Source organism: Podarcis liolepis, assembly GCF_965112155.1.
Source record: "Podarcis liolepis genome assembly, chromosome: 14".
Classification (NCBI taxonomy): Eukaryota; Metazoa; Chordata; class Lepidosauria; order Squamata; family Lacertidae; genus Podarcis; species Podarcis liolepis.
Window position 1 is genome coordinate 6,536,397 of NC_139569.1, and position 15,269 is coordinate 6,551,665.

A 15,269-nucleotide genomic window follows, 5' to 3' on the forward strand; every position below is an offset into this window, starting at 1 on the left:
CCCAGAGCCCTTGAGATCGTACTCGGAAGCCACACACCCTGTTTCCACTGCTCTGGAGTGGTTCTTGCATAGCTATCAGACCAGAAGGACTACAGAACTAGGTTTTCCGTGTGTGAGTAGAAGATGAGATTATCCATCCAGCACAAAACTTTGCAACTCATTCTGAATGCTGGATGATTATTTTTTGGGAAATAAAACTTTATTTGCATTAGCCAATGGCCATAGCAACCTAGCAGTTCAAAAGCACGTCAAAGATAGTGCTTCCTTTGGCGGGAAGGTGAACGGTGTTTCCGTGCGCTGCTCTGGTTTGCCAGAAGCGGCTTAGCCATGCTGGCCACATGACCCGGAAGCCATTTGCCTGCTCCCTCAGCCAGTAAAGCGAGATGAGTGCCACAACCCCAGAGTTGTCCACGACTGGACCTAATGGTCAGGGGTCCCTTTACCTTTATAGCAACAGTAAAACATTACATGCTGGAATTGCATGCATCTCTGGATTTGCCAATTTAGGCCCCGTTCCATCCCTTCTCAGCCGATTTCTCCCACAATGGCTTGTGGTGAAATGGTTGGTGCTATCCTCTCCTCGGAGCTCTACTTCTCTCCTAGAGCCCTCAGATGGTGCTTGTTTGTGTTCCAAAATAATCCAGGCAGGCAGCTGCTTTTTCCTGCCCTTTGACTTGAGACCTCAGAGTATTTCAGGGGTTGCGGGTGCTTTGCTTGAGGCCAGCAAAGAGGAAGCCCCCACGCAGCGCGATCCTAGCGCCCCCTAAGCCGTTCCCCTTTTCTTCTTTTCTGTTTTTGGAAGAGGAACAAAAATTGGGAAGGGGCTTAAAAAAAAAAGCTGGCCAAATAATAATCATATTTTTGGATTGCACTTGGTTGCCGCGGCAACCTCTTGGAAACATGACAGGATCTGAGCTCCTGAGCACCAAATAAGGTAAGTAGGATTTTGGGGGAAGATGCGAGGCGAGTAGAAGCGCCTGCTGGTCTCTTCCCAACCAGGCCATCTCCGGAGATGATGCTGATTTGGGGGCAAAGCTCGTGCTGTCTGGGTGCTTCTGTTGAGTGGCACTACAGATGATAACAAGAATAATACTTTTATTATTTATACCCTGCCCATCTGTCTGGGTTGCTTTAGAGGCATGTTACATGCCTAGGGAAATTTTTGGGAGGGGGTTCTGCTTCCAGTAAAAGGAATTATCTGGATGGGGGTTTGAGATTGTGCTTTGTGACATTTTTTCACTTCACGGTGCTCCAATTCCTGCTTGCTTGCACACTCTGCTATTCCAGAGGGAGAAACGATAACTACCCAGAATTCTTTGAGGACTGTAGTCAAAAGAGGGAGCCAGTCTACCGGGTTGGTTTGGGGCCTGTGGGAGAAGCATCCCTCCCCCCTAGTAAAACTGCAATGTGGGGCTTGGCCACCAATGAAGCAGTGGGGCAAATTTTACCTCAGGCTGAGTTCAGGTGTGTGTGGTCACCTTCGGCCTCTCAGAGAGCGTGGGGATTGCTTGTAATCGGAGGCGACTGTGAGAATATCCGTCCCACTTCAAAATCCCCTCAAGAGATGTACAAACTCCACTGTGAGGCGCTTCCTTGTTTGGGGTATATCTCGAGGGTATACAGTGGTACCTCAGTTTTCAAACGTCTCGGAAGTCGAACATTTTGGTTTTCGAACGCCAAAAACCCAGAAGTAAATGCTTCCGTTTTTGAACACGCCTCGGAAGTCGGAACGGCTTCTGCTGCTTTTACTTGTTATTTTTCTCAATTTTCTGCAGGCCTCCCTTTGCGCCTCGGTTTTCAAATGTTTCGGAACTCGGAACGGTCTTCCGGAACGGATTACGTTCGAAAACCAAGTACTACTGTATTTGAGGCATTCATTTCCTACTTGTGAGGGTTGCCAAGCAGTTTCTTTCCTGGCTTGGCAGTACCAGGGGCAATGCAGGTGTGTGAGAGTCACAGAGGCCTCTGCCATGGCAACATCCCCACGATATACTCCAGAGGGGTTTCAGGGATGCAGGCAGTCGAGCGAAGTTCGTCATCCATCTCTGGATCTATTTGTCTGGAAGGGCTTAGCGAAGGCTTCTGGGCCAGGTTTGTTCACCTGACTGAAGTGAGGTTTGTGTGCCTTTCCAAGTCAACGCAATGCCATGCATTTCACAGGCAGGGGTCATCTATTCCTGTCCCCCCACAGTGCAGGAATTGTGCCCCTGGGTGGGCTCAAACCACCGACCTTGGTTGACAGCCAGACACACACCTGACCCCTTGTGCCGCTGGTTAAATTGCTATTTGTACCACTTTAACAACATCTTCTCATTCATGTGACTCTGCAAGTTCTGTCTGAAACTCATGCTCTTGTTAAGGCAAGTTTCTAGCTTTTTTTGACTGAGGAATTGACTGAGGTTCATAGAGAAAAATACAAAGCTTAATATCTCACTCCCTTTTTATCCAAACTAAGACTTTGATCTATATACAATAAAAACATAAAAGGGGGGGGGGAGAGAAGAGTAGAAAAGAGGTTAAAAGAGAAATATAGAAATATAAGATTCAGAAAGTAAAGAACTTCCAATTCTTCATCTGTCCGCTATGTAAAAACAATATTCACTTTGTCCCGTGAGGCGAGTTTCAAGTTCTCATGGTCACAGAGAGAAAGATTTATCTTTGTTGCTTTAACTTCGTAGCTGTGACACACAATGGTGTCTTGGGGGTGCAGGGGACCCCAAAAGATGGGTGAGGTGGATTTGTGATCCTCATCCTTGAGGAGCAACTCTGATGTGTTCATGCGCCCAGGCGCACCGCTTCTGGAAGAGGTCCAAGTGTTGTCTTTCTAAAGCCACCTTTTGCTCTTCTCTTCCATTTTTGACTCCTGCCCCTTGCGGGAGAAGACTATTAAAAGCTCTCTCCTCTTTTTGAAACTCTGCGCTTAGCCCCCCGTTGCCTCTGGGAAGTCTTTCATTAACCATTCCCCGGTGAGGCTGCCTTTGCATCTGGCAGCTTCACAAAATCTATAAATAAGATATTTGTGTGCACATGTTATTGTGGCCCTCAGCTGTTTGGAGACTGGGGTGGGAAGAGGTGTCTTGCTGGAAACCAGGATGCAGAAGGAATAAAGGAGCTATGAAGGGAGAATGTTCACGTTAGATAGGCAGAAATAAAAAACTACTACCCTTGCTAGCTCCGTTCACCAACCCTACTCCCCACTTCTTCCACATTAATGACCCAGATTTCCCCCTTCCCACCTCAGGCAACTACACCAAGCTTGCTTTTCACCTTCCTGACCTGATTTCTTCATGCAAATGCAGGATTGTGATGCAGCACTACGAATCCTCCAATGGGGGCTGTGTGACGACAGCCTTGCATTTTTATGTATATAGGAAGAAAGGGGGAACCCGTCCTCCAACTCCTAATCCACCCCCTTCAGCAAGATAGGCTGTGACCCTTTCCCTCCAAACTATCTGTGCATGCTAATAGCTTACTTTATTTTGAAAATAACAGCATTGTCTTTCCAGTGCAAAAAGCTTGAGGCAGTTTACCGTAGCAGAAACACTTAAAAACAATGAAAGCAACATGAAGTTATAACCAGGAAGAGCATCAACAATGGGGAGAGGCTCAGAGTCCTTCTGGCCAAGAACCCCTACAAGTCTGTAAAAAGATTAAAAACCGCAGGTGCTAAAAAGCTAAATCTGGGCGGTGCGGCAGAAGGAGACAATTTTAACCTGGCATGTAAAAACTATCCAAGGAAGATGTTGGCGATTCCGCAGCAGTAGCTGTACCCCAAAGTTTGTTCTGCTTTGTGAAGCCACAGTTTTATTTTCCCATCGGTATGGCTTTTGGAGCATGGCCTTATCAGGATTTTAAAGCACAGGCGCATTTCTGAGGCCCAGGGTTGCCTTAACTGCAACCAGCCTGCTGCCCATCGGGTAGGGCAGTTTGCAAATGAAACAGTACCAGTATCACGATGACATTTTTCTCCTGAGACAGTTGCAAGACAAAGATGTCAGTGCAGGGCAGCAGGCAAAGTGATGTGCTGTTCTAAACACTTAAGATGCTAGGTCTGCACCAACCCCCATAGCTCAGTGGTAGAGCATCTGCTTTGCATGCAGAAGGTTGCAAGTTCAATCCCCGGCATCTCCAGTTATTATTGCTGACGGTATTGTTACGATTAAACTTATTTATTGCTTTTTTGCCGCAGCAACTCAAAGCGATTTACAGAATTTTAAACAAAAATCTTACTCTGACATACATAAAAGCCAACATTTTAAAAACATGTAAAAGACAAATCTATTAGATAGATAGATAGATAGATAGATAGATAGATAGATAGATAGATTAAAACATCCCACTCAGGCAAAAAGGTAGTTGATAGTTGAAAGCCTGATGAAGAAGGAATCTTTTTCCTGGCACCTATAGATACGTAATGGTGATGCCAGGCAAGCCTCCCTGGGGAGAGTCTTCCACAAGCAGGGAGCCACCACTGAAAAGGCCTGTTTTTGTGTTGCTACCCCCTGGACCTCCTGTGGAAGGGACAGACGAAGATGGGCTTCAGATTATGATTGCAGGGTTCAGGTCGGTTAATATGGGCAGAGTTGGTCCTTGAGATACAGAGGTTCTGAGCCACAGAAGACTAATAAGCCAGATGAACCCATGGTCCGACTCTGTATATGGCTGCTGTCTGTGCATCCTCCTGGTTTTGGCACTCTTACCCAGGTCATGAAATGATCAGGCTACATGTTGATGGGGAAACTCGGGGTTTGATGACATTACTACATGAGTCAGTGCATGCCTAAACATAACAGGGCTGCCGTTTGTTTGTTTTTTTAAATAAAAATTTTATTAACAATTTCAACATAACAAATTATCAAAACAAATCATCTTCATTATTCCCCCCTTCCCCCCCAACAAACCCTCCCTCCCCCCAATACTTCCCTCAGCTCCTCTTTCTGATTTCTCAACTCATGTTATTATTCTCTTCATATTGTAAAATTGAATACTTCCTTGTATTATCTATCTACTATATTAACCCTCACTAAATTTGTGTATGTTCATTCAAAACCTGCCAAGGAGTCCGGTTCATTTTGTTGTCTTTTTAAATAATTTGTAAAAAGTTCCCGTTCTTCTTTAAAGTCACAGTTGTCCTTATCTCGCAATTTGTATGTCAATTTCTCCAGTTCTGCATAGTTCATCCATTTCTCTTGCCACTGTTCTTTTGTCGAGGTTTCCTTATTCTTCCATCCTTGTGCTATCAAGACTCTTGCTGCTGTTGTAGCATACATGAATAAGTACAAGGCTGCTGTTTTTGACAGCAAAGTGTGTCTCCTTCAATGAAATGCTGAGGTGCAACTCAGCTTGCATTAAAGACCGGTGGGTCTGCATGGGAGAAAGTGCATAAAGACCCTCCAGACTCCCTAGCCCGTCCTTTAAACCTGTGCTAAGTGCTAGACCAGGGTTAGGCAACCTAAGGCCCAGGGGCTGGATGCGGCCCAATTGCCTTCTCAATCTGGCCCGTGGACGGTCCGGGAATCAGCATGTTTTTACATGAGTAGAATGTGTCCTTTTATTTAAAATGCATCTCTCAGTTATTTGTGGGGCCTGCCTGGTGGTTTTACATGAGTAGAATGTGTGCTTTTATTTGTTATTTGTGGGGCATAGGAAATCATTCATATATATTTTTTCAAAATATATTCCGGCCCACCACATGGTCTGAAGGACGGTGGACCGGCCTACGGCTGAAAAAGGTTGCTGACCCCTGTGTTAGACTGATGCTCTCAAGGTTGCTTTCCTCATTTTTCACATCCTTCTCCTCCCTCCTCGCCTTGGGAGAGGAGACATCTTTGTGTGTGTCTCTTGCTGAGCACAAAGAGCAGGCATGGCTCTGTTACTAGTCTGGCAGAACTCAGGCCTTCCCTATCAAATATGTGTTTCTTATTTTCTTAAACTCGGAGTGATTATAACCAAGGGCGAGATGTGTTCTTAATCCAGCAGGGATCCAGCACTCGGTTCAGCTTCCAAGCTGCATGTTTACATTCCATGACATAAGTTGGTGTGAGACAAAAAATTGTCGGTCAAATTCACGTCAGCTGACGGTTCTGCCTTCTTTCCTAGGAACCTGGCCCGGCAAAGATGGCTGTCACCAGTAGCAACATCCCTGGTGCAGAGAAGGTCCCGACCACAAAGTCCACCCTTTGGCAGGAAGAAATGAGGAGCAAAGACCAGCCAGATGGCAACGGGGGACTCAGCCCAGCCCCAAGCCCTGTGCAAGGCCAGGCCCCCCCTGGATGCTCCTTGAAGGAGCCATCGCTGGACAGCAAGGAAGGTAAGGGTTGAACCCTGAACCCAGACAGAACAGAGAGGACAAGGCCGGCACAGAAGGTCTGGGGTCAACCATGTTTTTTGCACATGGGACGTGCTGTGTTAGCACACCTGATATCCCACACCTCCGCGTTTCGGAAGATACCTTGCGAAATTTAAGCGCAGAAGCCCTGTCCCTTTGCTTATCTTTGCTGCTGCGAAGGATTGTGTAACATCCAAAGAGAAGAAGTCAAGTCTCTCCTGTTTTGAAGGAACGTGTTGACTTCCCAGTGACCCTGTCCGAATATGTTATGGCTCTGGCCTGCTGGAGCTGGGAGAGTATCAGAGAATAGCAAAGATAAATCCAAGGCTAACACGCCATAAAGAGAATGGTTTGGCAGAGCTGCAGGGGCTGATTTGGGTGGCTTCAGGCGCGTCCCAAGAACAGCATGTTCATCGTGGGAGTCAGCAAGGTTTTAGTGGTTAGGTTCCCGGACGAGGACTGTGGCAGACCAGGGTCAAGGCCAAACTCGGCTGTGAAATTCTCACTGGGTGACCTTGGAGTCTGGTTGCTGCCTCTAGGCCTAACCTACCTCGCAGGTTGTTGGGTGGATTAGATGGGGGGGAGAGCCTTGCACGCCACCTTGAGCTCCTCGGAGGAAATTGTGGCATGAAATGCAATGATAAACAAAAACCTTGCATGAGGCCTGGGTGGGATGTACAGAGGAGGGAGTCCGAGAATTGGGAAGGGGCTGCAAGGGAGCTTTTCAAGCCCCGCCCAGCTGATGGGAGACCACCGTTCTTGTCGGTGGAGTCTGCATCAAACTCTGTGGATGGCATTGTTGGGCTGGCAGGGCTGTTGTTAATAATAATAATAATAATAATAATAATAATAATAATAATAATAATAATAATAATAATAATGTTTTATTTATACTCCGCCCTCCCCAGACAAGACCGGGCTCAGGGCGGCTAACACCAGGTATAAAACAATTGATTAAAATAGAACTTGGAAACAAGATTAGAATGGAACGTTAAAATGCAGCCTCGTTTCAGTAGGAACTCAAATCATAAACTTTTTGGGGATGAAAACGTCAAATCTTCACCCAAGTTGCCCAAGTGCAGCAAATCATTTTTCTTTTTCGCATGCAAGGAAGCAAAAGGCTGTGTGCTTGTGATTGGGGACACCCGGGGGGAGGGGGGAGCTAAACTCTGCCTCCAGGTGGCTCCCCGTGTCTCGTGTGTTGGGCTTTGACACCCTCTCGACTGTCTCCCAAACCTCCTTCCCCACTGTGAGCATCCTGACCTCACTCTTAAGTTCCGTTTCTTGACGGACTCTCTTTACCTCGCGCTTTCCCGAAACATTGCAGAGTTTGGGAACTGGCGACGTTTACACAATTTAAATAATGCGAAGAGGTGTCAGGATCTTGAATGTGTTTGCTAAACACCCCCCCATACCACCTCTAGATAGGGGGCAATAGGACTTTTGCCTCCAACCGATAATAAACTGCAGAATGCCTTGATTTTATTTTGCATCTCTCGGCTCACCACCTGAACTACCCTGCATTTCTTGTCAAACAGTGAGTTCCTCTCTCGTTCTCCCGTCCCCAGTGGTTTGCCTCGTCCCGCTGCCCCCCATCTCCTCTGATTAGTCTGCCAGCAGCTCTGCTGCATTGTTCTCCAGGAAACAATAAGGGCTAGAGATCTGCTTCCTGTTCAGGATGATGAGTTTTCCCCTTGGCTACCTAGGAGGAGCCAAGATTTCCCTCCTCCTTTATCTGTGTTTCAAGGCTGGCTATCAAAAGAGCTTGTTTTCTTCCTTGCCTTCCTCTCAGGGGGTTCACCATTCTTGCATGAGCAATGCTTGGGATAAATCAAGATGGGCTTTTTATTTCTTTTTTGCCCTTGGTACCAAAAATGTTCGACTTCCCACCCCATTTTCCATGCCCAATATCTTCTCTCTCTTATCCCATCACATCCATACTACATTCTCTTAATTCCTTCTGTTGCTCCTGTTTCAAATCCTGCTTGCGAGTTCATTATACTACTACGTTTTCTTGAAAGGGCTTTCATTCTTCCACAAAGCAATTGTCATTAGAATCTCTTACTCTGGCAATTAATTTTGCCAATTCTGCATAGTCCCTCACCTTACTTACCCATTCCTTGGTGGGAATGTCTTCTTCCTTTCATTTTTGTGTGTGGGGAATCCTAGCCGTCGTTGTTACATACACAAACAACTTTAATGCTGGTTTTAAATGGTGTTTTGATGTCCTTTCAACTTGCTGTTTTTAGCCAGTTTGCTTCGTATTTTATAACATTCAGTAGTGCCGTAAGCTGCCTTGAATCCTAATCATGATGATGATAATAATAATAATGATGATGATTTATTTATTTATTTATACCCCGCCCATCTGGCTGGGTTTCCCCAGCCACTCTGGGCGGCTCCTAACACAATATTAAAAACACGATAAAACATCAAACATTTAAAACTTCCCTAAACAGGGCTGCCTTCAGATGTCTTCTAAAAGCCAGATACAGTGGTACCTCAGGTTACAGACGCTTCAGGTTTCAGAATCCGCTAACCCAGAAATAGTACCTCGGGTTAAGAACTTTGCTTCAGGATGAGAACAGAAATCGCACGGTGGCAGGGGGGCCCCCATTAGCTAAAGTGGTACTTCAGGTTAAGAACAGTTTCAGGTTAAGAACAGACCTCCAGAATGAATTAAGTTCTTAACCCGAGGTACCACTGTAGTTGTTTATTTTCTTGGCATCTAATGGGAGGGAGGGTGCCACTACTGAGAAGGCCCTCTGCCTGGTTCCCTGTAACCTCACTTCTCGCAGTGAGGGAACCGCCAGAAGGCCCTCGGGAGAATGGTGGGTGGTGTTTATAATATTAAATAATCAAGTCCCACCCCACGGATCTACGTAGTCCTGAGTTCCCTGTGGGTCACCTCCAGCTTCCCCTTGCCTCCTCGCAGACGACAGCAGCATGCACGGCGACCGAAGCGACAGCGGGCGGAAAACCCGGGTGGAGAGCGGCTACTTCTCCTTGGAGAAGACGAAACAGGATGGGAAGCCGGACGAGCAGCAGCTGCCGACCCCGCCATCCCCTCCCAGCCCCAGCACCCCCAACAACAGGTACAGTGACTCCCAGTCGCCCTCCCCGGAGCAGAGCTGCCCCTTTCCTTCCCCAGGTGGCCCCCCAGGCAGCCGAATGGTGTACAGCTTCTCCCTCAACTGCCTGGACTTGACGAGCGACTCCATGTCCGGCTGCAAGGACTCGGCAGCGAGAGACGGGGCGAGGGGAGCTGAGAGGCTGGGCCGCCCCCTTTCCTTTAGAGCAAGCCGGCAGTACGCCACCCTGGCCGATGTCCCCAAGGCTGTCAGGATTAGTAACCGGGAGGCTTTCCAAGCGGAGAAGAAGAGGCTGGAGCGGCGTTCCCGAGCTCGCAGCCCCGGAAGGGAAGAGGTGGCTCGGCTCTTTGGCAGCGAAAGGAGGTAAGGAACGGGCGGCAGTGCCGCTGACGGGTTTCTCGTTCAGAGGAAGCCGGTTGGCTCCTGGCAGATGAAGTTCACGGCGCCTCTCGCAGCGTTTCTACATCTCGGGCCTCCAGCTGTTGTCGGACTACAACTCCCATCATCCCTGGCCACTGGATGATGGGCCTTGTAGTCCAACAACAGCTGGAGGCCCGAGATGGAGAGACGCGGCAACGTTTGAGTGGGCTTTTGAGCTGGCCTGCTGGGCACAAATATGGCAGCCTCCGCAAGACCATTTTTGCTGGGTGGGTGGCGTTAAATGTGGCATTTCAAGAGATCGCTCGGTTGTGCAGAAGAAGGGATAGTGGGATCTGGATTCGCAAATGGCAAGGCAGCCAGGAAGCTGAAAGCAGGTGCAGGCAACTCGCTTACTTGTGTGTGACCATCAAAATTCTTGGTTTAGCTGCCTCTCAGAGCACCGCACCCAAGCCCTGAAACTATATGTCACTGCATCCAGGATGCAAAGGAACTCCTTTTCCTTGGACATGGCTTTAATGCAGGGCTTTTGCGGGTATCGCACAACATTGGCAAGGAGTCTGGTATCTGGTTCGGGGCTTGGAAAATGTTAGCTTTCTTCGGAAAGAAAGGCGGAGCAAGTTGCTGGACCTCATGCTTTTGAAGCAAAGCGCAGAGAAAGCCTCCAAAATTAAAGAGTGGGTCGGCATCAGGTTTTAACTCAGTTGGCGGTTGAGTTTAAAGCTTTGCACAACTGCCTCTCTCCCCTCCCCACATATTTCCCTAGGCAATGCATGTGTGGGGAGTCTGGCATGTATGCTGGCCTAGCTTAATGAGCTGTGATGGAGACTCAAGGAGACGTCGTTTAGTGGAGCTGAATAAGCTGTAAAATACCTTGGTATGGGCACAATAGCTGGATTGGTGAAATAGCTCTGCTGATGTGCAAGGCCCATATTTGCAGCTGCAAAGGTGTCTTGCAGACATACAACTGTGTGTGTGTGTGTGTGTGTGTGTCTGTGTGTGTCTGTGTCTGTGTGTCTGTGTCTGTGACATTCCAGACCCCTCACATATAATAGTTGAAACTTGCCCTTCCAAATCAACTCTCTCTCTCTCGTTTTCTCGGCATGACGAGGCCTGCAGATAAAACGACAAGAGAGCAGGAGGCGCAGGACCAGAGGGGAGAAAGCTGTCTTCTCTCTTTTGCTCGCTCTTGATTCCCGACAGGCATGTTCACTCGAGCAGGTTTCTGACGAGTGGCTGCGGGGTCTTTTTGCATTTGTCTCCAGTATTCACAGAATCACAGCAGTTGGAAGGAGACCTGAGGGTCTTCTAGTTCAACCCTCTGCAACACAAGGATCTTTTGTCCAACGTGGGACTTGAACCCGCGACCCTGAGGTTAAGAGTCTCTTGCTGAGCTACCCCGGACAGATTATGCTGTGGTGTTGACCCTCGCACCAAGAAGCAAAAGTACAAGGGGTGGCAAGAATATTGGGGGATTCTTGGGCCACATTGGTTAGGCCGCCTTACATTTAAAGCACTTTTGTACAACTTTCAACAGCCCCAAAGAATTCTGGGAGATGTAGTTTGTTAAGGGTGCTGAGAGTTGTTTGGAGATTCCTATGCCTCCCGCAGAGCTACGATTCCCAGAGTGGCTTAGCAGTCAGTCCCTCTTACCAGGGAAATCTGGGAACTGTGGGTCTGGGAGGGAAATAGGGAGTCTCCTAATAACTCTCAGCATCCTTAACTAATTACAGTTCCTGGGATGCATTAGGGGGAGAAATTATTTCTCAAGAGGTATAAATAGTGCTTTAAATGTAGGGGATGGTATTATGTTAGATTTTACTCAGAGAATAATTGGCCTCATTTAGTTGTCTTCATTACTTCCAGTGGGTCTCCTCTGAGTAGCCCACAGTGTGGATGTGGTCTTAGTGTAGAAACAACCAGGGCATTCTGCAGGTCATTCAAGATGCATCACAGGTGCCTAGAAGTTCTCACCAGGGACCCTGCAGTGATCCTAAGCTGCTGCTCGCATGAGATCTAGGAACTTTTTGCAATGGGAAAGCTACATTTTTCAGGATGACCCTTTTTGCGCCAGGTACCAGTCTCCGTGCGTGCATGGGTGGGGAATTCCCTCCCAGGTGAGACCCTCCTCGTGGTTCTTTCCTGACATGTGCCCAGAAGGTACAGGCTTCATGTAACTTCTAAGGCCTGGCAGGTGGCTGGGCCCCCTCTCCCAGAGCCGCTCAGCTGACTGGGTGACACACCTTGTCGTGTCTTTTGAAAAATGGAGGGAGAATGTACATGCCCCAAGAAGTGGTTCCCTTTCCAGGTTCCTGGATTGCAGGATTCATTAGTGTTGCTGTGAAACTGGGGAAAATATAATAATAATAATAATAATAATAATAATAATAATAATAATAATAATAATAATAATAATAAATAATAAATAAATAAATACCTTGCGCATGTGGCTGGGTTTCCCAACAGAATTAATGATAATAGTAATAATAATAAAGAGATAAAACATCAGACATTAAAAACTTCCCTAAACAGGGCTGCCTTCAGATGTCTTCTAAAAGTCAGATAGTTGTTTATTTCCTTGACATCTGATGGGAGGGCGTTCCACAGGGCGGGCGCCACCACCGAGAAGGCCCTCTGCCTGGTTCCCTGTAGCTTTGCTTCTCGCAATGAGGGAACCACCAGAAGGCCCTTGGAGCTGGACCTCAGTGTCCGGGCAGAATGATGGGGGTGGAGACGCTCCTTCAGGTATACAGGACAGAGGCCGTTTAGGGCTTTAAAGGTCAGCACCAACACTTTGAATTGTGCTCAGAAATGTCCTGGGAGCCCAAAGGAAACTAGGCAGATTGTAGAGCAGGGCAGGCCAACTTCTCAGACCAAGTGGGCCGCAAGAATCCTTGGCTCAAGGTCACCCAGTGAGAGCTTCATGACCGAGCAGAGATTTGAACCCTGGTCTCCCAGGGTCCAACCCTCTAACCACTGCTCTGTGCTGGTTTAGCCTTACATGCAAACCAGCTTGGCGTGACTCCGCTCCCGTCGTGAGCTTTTCCTGCCCTGCTAGCAGCTGCCAGTGATTGCACAAGTGTAACATCTGAATGAAGTCCCAGAATGCAAAGAAGCATGGATATTTGGGGGGGGGGTGTCATTAGCAAAATATCCAACAGGAGATGAATGGGGCTGCTGTGCACGGCCTCTCTGGTTACCCTCCAGCCATCCTGGTGTCTGAAACTCTCCTAAGAGGCGTGCAACCCTTAAGAACAGCTGGATCCAGCCGGCATCTGGCTTCCAGAAATGTCTGGGGAAACTCTTCAGCAGGGTGTGGACGCTGCAGCCTTCTTGTTGCTCGTCCCTTAGCGTCTGCTCTTGGGATGTGCCATGTTCCCTCTGGCCATGGAGGTCCTCCTGAGCTGTCGCGGTTAATAGCTGTCAATCAGCTCTTTCGTCCGCAAAGGCTCTTCTGTATCCAGGTGGGCTGGCGCAGGACGGTTTTCCGAGCCCTGCCTGCGGCCACCTGCAACAGCAAATTAACATTGCCCTGCAACCCCCCCCTTCCCCTTCTGCTTGGCTCCTGGCTGCTTCTCTGCTTTCCCCACTTTGCTTCTTGCTTATTAACATTCTTCTCCCACCTGTGAGTCGGTTCTGTTGCCGTTTGTGGAGCTGAGCAAACTTGTTCCAAGCATCTGGTGTCTGTTTTTGCACCTGGATTTTCCTCCTCCTCTATTTGTGCCTGGTCTCCGTTTGCGCATGGGAGCCCACTCCCCACTTAGCACTCCCACCCCTGTCACAAACACATACTGCACATGCCAGGGTCCCAAGGAACAGACCAAGCGCTTTAAAAACAGCCAGCAAAATCCCAAACTCACATACTGCCTCCTGCCTTAGTCCCTCTGGGTTTTGGCTTTCTTGTGCCAATTCTAATGTTCTCTGAGGGGCTGCGGGGTTATTCTAGCAACAGCCCAGAGCAAACAGTCCTTAGAACTAGTTACAGGTAGGTAGCTGGGTTGCTCTGCCATGTTGTTGTTGTTTAGTCATTTAGTCGTGTCCGACTCTTCGTGACCCCCTGGACCAGAGCACGCCAGGCACTCCTGTCTTCCACTGCCTCCCTCAGTTTGGTCAAACTCATGTTGGTAGCTTCGAGAACACTGTCCAACCGTCTTGTCCTCTGTCGTCCCCTTCTCCTTGTGCCCTCCATCTTTCCCAACATCAGGGTCTTTTCCAGGGAGTCTTCTCTTCTCATGAGGTGGCCAAAGTATTGGAGCCTCAGCTTCAGGATCTGTCCTTCCAGTGAGCACTCAGGGCTGATTTCCTTCAGAATGGATAGGTTTGATCTTCTTGCAGTCCATGGGACTCTCAAGAGTCTCCTCCAGCACCATAATTCAAAAGCATCAATTCTATAGTTGAAACAAATTAAATTAAATTAAAAAATTCCTTCCAGTAGCATCTTAGAGACCACCTAAGTTAGTTATTGGTATGAGCTTTCATGTGCATGCATGTATTTGAAGAAGTGTGCATGCACACAAAAGCTCATACTGATAACTAACTTAGTTGGTCTCTAAGGAGCTACTGGAAGGAATTTTTTATTTTATTTTATTAGTCCTTAGAGGAGCAGTTTTCATACTCCTTTCTACCCACCACCCCAGGCTTCCTTGGAAGCATATCAGGGATTCAAAACCAAGGAGATCATTAACAGTACACAAGTTTGTCTGCCAGATCCACCTTCCCCTGGTTTGTTCTTTCTCACGGGGAGATTCAGTTGCTAAACAGAGTGCGAGAGGCATTGTCTGTGACCAGAAAAAGGAGTGTTTGAAATTAGCCAGGAGCCAGGCGCATTTTGCTCCTAGGTATCGACCAAGTGAGGATGCCTGGACACAAGAATGGTGCCTGACATCTCCACCATCTGAAAGTGCATGCCTGGAGATCATTGGATCTGAACTGTTTTCACACACTAATAGTCCATCCTGTAGAATTCTGTCTTTTATATTTTAACCTCATAATCAGAACCAAATTTCAGGAACCAAATTGCTTTTTCTGTGCAGCCTGAACAGGAGCAGGGAATGACATGATGGTTAATTGTTGTCTCTTGCTTTCCCTTTAACCACCCCAGTGCCCTGCTCACAGTTGGGAAGAATATTCCTATGTTATGAGTGGTCTGTGTCACCATTAAGAAAAATAAGTAGAAATCGGCCAATATATATTTGGAGTGTCCATGGATCAAGTGATTTTCCTTCTTTGAGTTCTGAAAGTTCTTAACCTAGCTCAAGGTTGTCACCTGAACAGATGTTTAACTGAGAATCAATCACTGTCAGTTCATCATTTGAAAAATAAAACATCAAGCTGTCTTGCACCAAAAGAAAACAAAAGAAAAGAAAAGCAAGAAGACATTCTGTTTTGGTGACTGCAACCTTGGTTTAAGGAGCCATTTGGCACCTATCTTATATATCTGAATTACTAACACTGAGTATAAGCCCCACCTG

At 47.6% G+C, this 15,269-nt stretch overlaps 1 protein-coding gene across 20 annotated transcripts in view; it reads left to right on the forward strand.

The window, feature by feature from the left end:
* The window catches only part of MPRIP (myosin phosphatase Rho interacting protein), a 160,497-nt gene that overhangs the window by 96,827 nt on the left and 48,401 nt on the right, over nt 1-15,269 (forward strand). For 11 of the 20 annotated variants that reach the window (XR_014518973.1, XR_014518974.1, XR_014518975.1 and 8 more), the window contains exons 6-7: nt 6,100-6,310; nt 9,264-9,423. Coding sequence is in view for 16 of the 20 variants with exons in the window: in XM_083474649.1 (XP_083330775.1) it covers nt 6,100-6,310; nt 9,264-9,423 (371 nt within the window). In the remaining 4 variants the exon portion in view is untranslated. Of the gene's footprint in view, nt 1-6,099; nt 6,311-9,263; nt 9,784-15,269 lie in introns of all 20 variants that reach the window. The other 9 variants (XR_014518976.1, XM_083474643.1, XM_083474652.1 and 6 more) reach the window with 1 other exon arrangement.